Here is a 10490-nt window from a genome sequence, read left to right as displayed (position 1 = left end):
GTCTTTCGATGTCACGGTCATCAGATAGATCCTCCGTCAGCAAGTGTCCCAGATACTTGACTTCCCTAACAGTTTCAAGATTACGCCCATCTAAAATAATGTTGGGGACGAAATGAGGACCTCGACCGTATCGTAAAATCAATACCATGGATTTACTCGTATTATACCGCATATTATGTTCTGCAGCATAACTCGAGCAAACTTCCAGGAGGCGATTCAGAGCTGACGGAGAAGGCGCCAAGATCACCATGTCATCCGCATAGCTGATGTGGTTACTGCATATTCCTCCTATGTGGCAACCAACTCCAGTCTGTCGAAGGCGATGTGAAAGTTCATCCATGTAAAGGTTGAATAAGCCAGGAGACATTGACCCACCCTGTAATAATAATAATAATAATAATTATTACAATTTTTTTTGTGTATATTTTATTCGCCTTCGATTTGACACCCCTCAAAATACGTCGCCTTACTTGTCTACGCTTACGGAACGCTCTGGCGAAAGACAGACGGGCAAATTTGCGCAAAAACAAACGTAAAGGCGAATCGACAATGGTCGATGAGGGATCGCACTAGGAGCGAACAGTCGATAGTGTGTCGAACGACACCGTTCGCAGTCACAGTCGCCGCCACCCACAGAGTGATATTCGTGACGTGTGGAGTCAGAGTCAGAGTCAGAGTCGGAGTCGGAGTCGGAGTCGGAGTCGGAGTCGCGATTTGCGCAAGCTGTCGATTGCGAGTCCGTTCCGTTCGAATCTTCAGCCCCCCGACGAAACGGTCCCCCGCGCGCCCCCTCCCCGCGCGCTGCCGTCGCGGAAAAACATGGCGGGCGGTCCTTACTCGTCGGCGATTATTTATAGCGGGCGTCGCTGAGCGCCCCCCGCGCCTCCGCCCCGCCGGTGGCGGAGCCCCGCGGCGGCCGCGTGCGATGGGCGGCCATGGCAGCGGCTCCCGGCGGCGCCGCCCCCGCCACGCCCGCCTGCGCCTGCTCTAACATCTCCATCATGCAGCTGTTCCACGAGCTGAAGCAGCAGTTCCCGGCCGTGCCCGACCACGTGGTCTCCAGCACCATCTCGGCGCACTGCCACGACCGCGACGTCTGTCGGCAGCGGCTCTCCGAGGAGGCGCGCCGTCTCCTGGCCGCCCTCCACCCCGCCAAAGCCCGGCACGCGCCCCCGCCGCCCCCCCTGCCCCACCCGCCGCTCCCCTCCCCGCCGGCTGAGCCCCCGCGCTGCCCCAACCGCCCCCCCGACACCCCGGACCCCCCCTGCCCCTCCCGCCCCGCGCCCCCCTCCCCCGAGCCGGTGCGCCCCAAGAGGCCCGACTCTCTGCCCCTGGTCCAGAGCCAGCCCAAGCCGCCCCCCTCCGACCACCAGCAGTTCCCGTTGAACGTGTCGGTGAACTTGAACTGTCGCATGGACATTGCCAAACAGCCCCCCGAGGCCGACTTCGCCAGCCCCGGCTCCTACACTTCGTTGAACCTGACCGTGTGCACGCCCACCTCCTCGATGATGCAGAGCTTCCCGACGGAGAGCCGGTTCGCGAGCGGCCAGGCCGACCCCCGCCAGAGGGGCTTCGAGGGCAGCGTGCACATCACGCTGAGCTCGGGCATGACGGGCCAGCCCGGATTCAGGGGGAGTCAGACGGCCCCGTCTCGGCACCAATCTGCGCTCAACGTCGTCGACCAATCACCTCCTAGTGGAATAGGTAATACACGACACAACATCCTCAATCCTCGACTCGGACTGTATACCCGAAACCTTAATTTTGTTGCCGTTCCTTTCTTCGATATACAGTACCCAGACATATTACTTGGTACTCTTGCCATATTCGTAAACTTTCACATATTTTTTTCTATTTGAGAACACCCTCGTCAACTGAATGCTTTTTTTTGTATGCACCCATTAGTCCTTAATTTATTTCGTTACTTCTGGTGACCATACAAAAAAAAATCAGACCCTTTTTTTCATTATGCAAGAAATGCATCAACCGTATCGTCAAAACAGTGTTCGAGCGTCGGCTGAAGAAAACACATCTACATTGTTTTTACGCGACATCAATTGCCGATTTTAGTGATTTTATATCACTCAGTGTTGTCTTTGAATATTTCTGGCGAGTTTAATTTATTTTATCAAATATTATTTCTCATTCTGTGTTTATTAAATAAAAAATCGATTTTCAAGAAAAAATGGGTGGTTCAATTATCTCAGATGATAAAAAAAAAAACGGCCATTAAGGGACTTTTGGATTCTGGGAAGCTATCCTAACGAGAAATTTCCCAAATAATTGGAGTATTCGTCAATTCTGTGAGGCGAATAGCGAAGAAAGTTGCATTTATGGCACCTCTTGAATCAAGAAGGGTCAAAAAAATGTGGCCGCAAAAGAAAAACAACCCCCAGAATTTATCGTCAAATTGTAGCTGAGGTTCGGGAGGATAGGAAAACAACCACTAACAAAATTTAAAAAAAAAATTGTGACCGTGGAGTCGATATATCTGAACATATCGACAATGCACGTTTGCGCGAGCAAAATTCGATTATTACCGAATTAAAACAAAATACTTTCATGCAATCTTCATTTATGAGTACCAGGTATCTTTTGGCAAATTTTAGCCGTGCTTTTCTCATTCTGTCGTTCAGTAGAGGGTTTTTGATGGGTTTATAGCAATGCATGTTTTACTCGCGCAAACGTGCATTATCGATATGTCCAGATATATCGACTCCACGGTCACAATTTTTTTTTAAATTTTGTTAGTGGTTGTTTTCCTATCCTCCCGAACCTCAGCTACAATTTGACGATGAATTCTGGGGGTTGTTTTTCTTTTGCGGCCACATTTTTTTGACCCTTCTTGATTCAAGAGGTGCCATAAATGCAACTTTCTTCGCTATTCGCCTCACAGAATTGACGAATTCTCCAATTATTTGGGAAATTTCTCGTTAGGATAGCTTCCCAGAATCCAAAAGTCCCTTAATGGCCGCTTTTTTATCATCTGAGATAATTGAACCACCTATTTTTTCTTGAAAATCGATTTTTTATTTAATAATAACACAGAATGAGAAATAATATTTGATAAAATAAATTTAACTCACCAGAAATATTCAAAGACAACACTGAGTGATATAAAATCACTAAAATCGGCAATTGATTTCGCGTAATAACAATGTAGATGTGTTTTCTTCAGCCGACGCTCGAACACTGTTTTGACGATACGGTTGATGCATTTCTTGCATAATGAAAAAAAAGGGTCTGATTTTTTTTGTATGGTCACCAGAAGTAACGAAATAAATTAAGGACTAATGGGTGCATACAAAAAAAAAAGCATTCAGTTGACGAGGGTGTTTACGAATATGACAAGAGTACCAAGTAATATGTCTGGGTACTGTATATATTGAGTGGGTTTGGTGCAAACGATCGACAAGCGCCAGACAGACTGAACGAGCAGATTGACTGGATGGCTGCTTTTGACTTCAAGAATGATATATTGCACATTAGATGACGAGTAACCTTTCGACGAGTAACACATATGAAATTTACTAAAATGGTTATTATTAAAATTGAGTTGGATCTTTCTGGCGAGTTTAATAAGGCAAAATTCGGAACTAAAGTATCAGAAGCACAGGGTAGGTATGTCGGGACTTAGGGTAGATTTCGCTTAGTGTAAGTGCGAGCAATGTGCACGCATAAAGTACACGTGTCGTTAATCTGTGGTTCCGTCTGTTTGGCGCTTGTCGATCGTTTGCACCGCATCGATATTGAGTGAATGCGATAATATATATCAATATATATGCGACAGTTTCGCTTCGACCAGATAATACCTATTTTAAATCGACAAAATCGAGGTTTCGTATTCTCCTATTTTCTCCTCCGAAAGTGGACCAATTTTTTAAAAAAATTCATCATCGGTATGAGAAAGATATTTTCTATGCAAGTATGCGTGTATTTTTTTTTAAATCGACCGTTAAATAAGCACCCTGGACTCTTTTCGTGGGTGTAAAAAAGAGACGATTTTATAGATGTTTGGCGGCTCCTAGCTCCTATAAAAAATAACTAATCAAAAAGATAAAAGCACAGATGTATGCCGATGGTGGATATCCATAGCATATTAAAGAATAAATTCTCTAGTGTCATTATTGAAGAAGGGAGAAGTGTAATACGTTTGTATGGACAAGGTGCTGGTGTCCAGCCCTCTTAATTATTATATATTACATAATTCCGCAGTGGTTTTTTTTGAGGAATCTCATTTGGGCAATATAAAAACAAACTCGTTGAATATAAACAGAGACACTAACAGAGCCAAATTGGCAACGAGTCACAGTAAATAAGACAAATGAATTTGCCTGTTTGATATGTGTATTACTTATGAATTTATATACGATAAATATCACTAATTAATTTGGTTCAAATTTAACATGTAACAAACCATTTCTTTATCTATCAATCCTTGAAAGGTTAGACCAACAGCACAGACTAATAGTGTAGTTGGCATATTATGCTTTCGAGCAGAGTGATCATGGGTTCGAGTCCCATTTAAGTCCAGATAGGTTTTCTACTCCAGATAGATCGTTTCTTATCAGAGTTTGCCAATTTTTCTTATTTTCATCGCCATTGGCATCTCCTTCCTATCTCTCTGGCTAATCTCAAGTTATTCAGCGTTTTGTAGGTCACCAATTTGATTTTAAAATACTGCAAAAATTTCTCCATAGACGTCACTTGGGATGTTTGTTTGAATTCGCATTGTTTAAAATTGTATCTGTCTTAAAATTGTATTGTATCTGTATAAGTGCACTCATCGCTTTGGAGCGATCTGTAAAGGCGAGTGTTCGTGTTCTATGAAATATAAATAAAATAATTCATGACCCAATTAAACATAGATTCATCATATAAACGATCACAATATGCATCCGGATGAGATGATCAGATATTCCAGTAGACGGGGTATAAAATTGAATGCATACGTCATTGTGATGACAGCCTTCATTGAATGTCAAACTCACTGTCCACATGTGTACGAACTAATCAATAGAAATGAGTGAGATAATGTATAAAAATCGGTACTTATTGGTTGTACGGGCGCATCTGAGCATTGAGTACACTCACTTACACTAACACATGATACACGGTAGTTACGTGAATGGCCTTGCCTAACTAATACTTGAGGTCATTCATGTAACTACCGTGTCTTGTTAATTGTGTGTACTCGATGCTCGGATGCGCCTGTATAGCTGACAAGTAACTAAAAATCGTGTTTTTTGGTGATCGATCGTATTAATTCTTAACATTTTGTCTCCGATGATATGTATGACTGATTATGATAAAATCGTTCATTTTTTACAAACTTTTTATTAGCTTCACTCTGTTAGTTCTATGAAATTCCTGCCCGTCAAAATTTTGTAATCTGATTATGAACCACTTCCACGCTTTGATATTTGACCCATATACGGGAGCTGGCTAACATTGAAGTCGGCTAATGTCTCCGACATGAAGCTAGAGGAGTTTAATTATTGTTTAACTTTTAATTGATTCTGTAAGAGGTTGAAGTTTTATTTATTTTATTTTACATACATAAATTGACCAGGAAGGCCTAACAAGTAAACCCCAATACGCATTCCTGGCCAATTACAAACATGAAACAGTCATTTAACTGTCTAAAGTTTTCTCTAAATCTGGTCCTATTTCAAACTCCTTTTCAGGTCAGAAAATGGAAATTTTCTTTAGTAGTTTTTGTCTGACTAACTCGCTAGATCAGTGGTCCTTGTTGGAGGTACTGACCCCCACCAGTTTCATACGCGCATTCGCCAAACCCTTCTCAATTGGAATCATTCTTAATTGGCAACCGAATCATATGAGTCGGGTGTGTGTCTTGACCTCCGCCGAACCCCTGGAACTGACTCATCGAACCCCTGGGGTTCGATCGAACCCAGGTTAAGAACCACTGAGCTAGATAAAATACCGGGATAACTGACTCTTGGACCGGTACACGAGGACACCGATTTTTAAATCGGAACACATCCCGGTCTACGTACGGCAGCTCTAATCTAAACCAGCAACATAGGTGTAAACCAGTGCTTAGCGTGTAATGCTTTCAATTTAGTGGTCACGGGTTCACTCCCCGGCCCGGTGCTACTGGCCAGACCTTGGATATATGTGATTCCAGGTCGATCGTTTCAATTTATCTGATTTCTATGAAACATTTCCACCAAATTGGCAAAACCTTTCCTGTCCCTCGCAAATTTGAAGTTGCGTAGGGGTGGGTTCAGTGTCCAAAGTCGATTCAAAGCATTTATTCAACGATACCAGAGGTCCACACAAAACCACCGCTCACTCCAGAATAATCTGATCTATCGTGTATACCTCCTTATAAAGGACAAGTTGCACAACACAGCTTCCTAGATCCATTAATGTGTCTATTGTCTAGGCATTCACGCATTCTCTAGGCATTCAGTCTGTGAGAACTCCAGCATATTCTTTGTTCGGGCACTTAAGACTAATCCGGGTTGTCTATTGTTCACCCACGAATGCTTTTAGACAGTGGATACTCTCTCCCTTGTTGCCACGTTACAATATTACAAATATTGTAACATAGGCAAGGATTGTAACGTAGGCAAAGAACTAATTGCAGTCAGGGATTATACGCCGCCTAAAGTGCATTCGAAACCCCCGGATTAGGCCGAGCGGCATCTCCGCTAGTTCCCAGAATCCGGACGAAAGCTTGAGACTATGCGTGCCTGAGACCGTGAGACAGTGCGTGACTAAACAATAGATAAACCAACAGATCGGGGACGCTACAGTGAGCAACCTGTCCTTTAAAAGGAAGTAAATTTAGCATGGGGGATTATTCTGGAACGAAGCGCTAACTACGCATGGACCTCCTTAATCAGTCAATACATGCCGTGAAGCAACTTTGGCCTTTCATTTGGATCCTCCACCCCACCCCTACGTAACAGTATCATTCGAATTTGTCCATAGACGTCTCTATGATACTGTAGATAAACAATTGTTGATCGGTGTTTGTAATATACGTGCTTATATTACAAAATAAAAATAGGTATAAATAAATCTCTGATACTATTATTAACATTCATTACAGAAATCTTACTGAGAAGACAAAGACTTCAACTGGACAGACTGCAACAGGCGATAATAGCCGATCACGCCCGAATAGTGAGTATCCGCCGCGAGATACAAATACTAGAGGCTCCGGCGCCGGTCTCCAATGCAGCGTTGCAACGGACGGTGCAGCAGCTGCGTGACGGCTGCCAAGTTCTCGACAGACAGATAGAGGCGAATCCGCACGCAGGTACGAACGCAACAACCATGAATATCGTCGCATGCGTGCGTACAATCGGTGCGGTAATAATTGTGGCTTCTTTGTGGTTTCAGGTCGTCTGCTGCAGGGCGAGGACGAGTTCAGCGACGACGCGAATCGGAGACTGTGCGATCCGATCGACCTGCAGAATCAGTCGGACGATGCCGACTCGTGGAAGTGCCATGTGTGCACATTCCGTAACCACGCACTCTTGAACAAGTGCGAGCAGTGCGATATGCCGCGCATAATCTTAGGTAGGACGAGCAACCCCTCCGTGGCCCCTTTGAGATCGTCCGGCAGTAACAGTAACACATTAGAGCTTTCCGCGGCCTCTAACAGCCTATCGTAGCCTATCCACCAGTGATGATGATGATGAAAATCAATAAAAAATATTGTTATCAAAGCGCATGAACGCTGCCAAAATACGATGGACTAATTTTGTGTATTTTTTTATACTAATATATTGTATTTAAATGTTCTATATGTTTATACTTTTTTTGTTTTCGATTTGTATATGACTAAATTGCATGTTTTTACTGCTTGATTTTTACTTATACTCACTCGACGAATTGATGTTAAATTATATTGTAGAATTTCGTGTTGATCGAATTAAAATTTTAACTGTCTGTTTACATCGTTTGTAATAAAATGATTGATTTGATTTATAGAATCTTGAACTGGGTGAATCTCTTCAAATTATGGCCTTTTCTAGATGTTGAATTTTAAGTTGACGCATCATTAATCAAGAATCAGGGTATAAATGTTTGATTGAGGCCGTCACAATGGGATGATTTTGACTGCTGAGACAGGCCCGCTCTTACATATGTCAGTTCGGTAAATCAGACTGGTGCTGAATGTGATTTTACATTACATATATTCAGAATCATTCATTTACAGCACTCGTAGTTGTTTGCTCATATCCATTTTGACATATCTTTATCTAAGAACAGGTCTATTGTAAAATAAAAGAACTGTAGACTCTTCTGAAGGAAATGATACATACAGATTCAATATTTCAATTGAAGTCCAAGTAATGCTTCATATCCTGTACATGAGATTACAATCAATTTGACTGATTTTGTAATTGTATATGACATAAGATTTCATAGTCGACCTGACGGTTCTAAGAGTGGGCCTGCATTGGATCTGAATACATGTTTCTTCAGTGTGATTTAAAGAATGATGAAGATTCAGTTTATCGTATTGCAATGAAAACGTTCGGAATGGGTTGTATAGATTAATTAAGATTATGTTTAACTTTACGTTCAGTTTGTGTGTTGTATATTTACAATTACTATTTTAATAATTGAAAGGATGAAGGAATCAATAAAATAACTGTGATCATTGACAATGCAGATACGTTTAATTTTAAATTTGATTAGTACTTGTAGGCTAACAACTTATAGCAATGAAACATGAATCTGTGTGATTTTTAATACGATTTGGTGAATCGTGCCTTTTTTGGGTTTCGATGGGTAGATTTGTGCCTTTTAGGTCGTGTTGTTTGAGATTAGATGATTTGTCTAAAATGTAGGTGCCTTAAGATTGACCTAGTCTGTTTCCTTAACACGGTTCGTTTAACTTAAACCAAAAAAAAACCAATAGATAAGACTTAATTAACAATTTTTTGCCAAATTTGAACCTTGGTTTTTTTACTAGTACATGAATTAATATAATCTTGATCTCCAGTTTGACATTGTGTTCTATTTAAATGTAACGGAATTCAGTTAGGGGTTTTCTTCATATCAACGGTACAATTATGATAATCGGGTAGCTATGGGAAGATAAAATGTGATTATAATTTTTATGTATGATATAGATGTTTTAAAAAATATATATATATATTGTTGATAGTTTTTAATGAATATATACACATGAGTCATATGTTTATTTATTTACATTATAAATTTTAATGTTAAGTTATTTATGTACAATATTAAATAAATGTTTTCTTTTAAAACTTGTATTTTAATGTTTTTTTTTTTCAATATTGCTTTGCTTACTAATTGTGTGTGTTCCCTTTTTTTTCTTTCTGTTTTGATACAAAATATTAATTATTCCGTTACTGAAGCCGGTTGGTTCGAAATCAATAGTTTAATCATTTATGTATTAAAATTCTTAATGATGTATTCTCGGCGATGCCGCCGATGATAAGTCAAGAGTGTGTGTGTGTAATATATTGTTGTGAATTTCAGTACACGCCGACGATGAAATAACAGTTCAACTGCATCCCGGCTGCAATAGTGAGTTTCTCGGCGACGATACAGAAAATATGTGACGCTTTACGTAATTTAATAACTGTGCGTTTGTCTGTTTCAGAAATAACGAGATCGTGGATATTATGAGATATGTTTAGTATTTAATTTGTAAATTTGTTGTATTTATTATATAACATTTTATATGATTATGCATTTCGTTGCTTGTAAACATTAAATTTGTAAATATTTGAATAAAAGATATTTTGATACCAGTCGCCATCTTTACATGCCCAGAATGTAGTTTTAAATATATTTGAAGAGAGCTCCAAAATCGGAATCGACATTTTTATCGTCTGCGATTCGTTTTTATTACTCCTTCCGGTCCTGTGCCAAGTTTAGGGACAGAAAAAGTAGCGCTTAGTAACGATCCTGTAAGCTCCTTGATTTGATCTGATCCTCTTATGGGAGACCGTCCTCTTGCTAGCCTTTGTTTTGGTGGCTACCAGCTTGTCTAGTTTCCACATTCTTCCTGGCAATATGGCCAAAATAAGAAAATTCTTTTTCCACATGTTGTGGAGTCTCTGAAACTGCCAGTTGTTTAGGGATGAAGATTGTAGAAACGTATGGTTGATGATCTCATCTATTTCCCCATAAAACAAGTCGAACGATTCTGTAAGACCATGCAGAGCCGACCTTACCTGAAATATATTCGTTCACCCAAGGGTAAAGATACAATTTGACTCGCTCTACATAAAAAACCTTGAGCCTGTAGTAAGGTGCATATGTTTCCCGTATCCCAGCCTATAGAAACACGTGTGTGTTTGGATGAGGATCTTTATTAAGTTGATACAAGTACGATTGTATGTACGGCGAAAAATATAGTTGCTCGGCTTCGGAGGAGTGAGCAGGCTGAACTTCTGAAGCTCACCGGCATCTGGGGATGATGCGCTGGTTGATATAGCAACGCGTAGCTTGGCTGGTGAAATCAT

General features: G+C 41.1%; 1 protein-coding gene across 1 annotated transcript; it reads left to right on the top strand.

Moving 5' to 3' along the window:
* The first annotated feature begins 556 nt into the window (after window positions 1-556).
* On the top strand, window positions 557-9772 carry LOC143914128 (uncharacterized). The gene is made up of 6 exons (XM_077434217.1): window positions 557-736; window positions 858-1704; window positions 7085-7294; window positions 7378-7557; window positions 9499-9546; window positions 9623-9772. Exons 1-6 carry the CDS (start codon window positions 557-559, stop codon window positions 9646-9648), a joined length of 1491 nt encoding a protein of 496 aa, XP_077290343.1. The 3' UTR covers window positions 9649-9772.
* Window positions 9773-10490: the final 718 nt, after the last annotated feature.

The sequence above is a fragment of the Arctopsyche grandis genome, chromosome 7 (assembly GCF_051622035.1).
Source record: "Arctopsyche grandis isolate Sample6627 chromosome 7, ASM5162203v2, whole genome shotgun sequence".
NCBI lineage: Eukaryota > Metazoa > Arthropoda > Insecta > Trichoptera > Hydropsychidae > Arctopsyche > Arctopsyche grandis.
The sequence above is the reverse complement of the archived record's forward strand: the minus strand, read 5'-3'. Positions and strand labels throughout refer to the sequence as shown.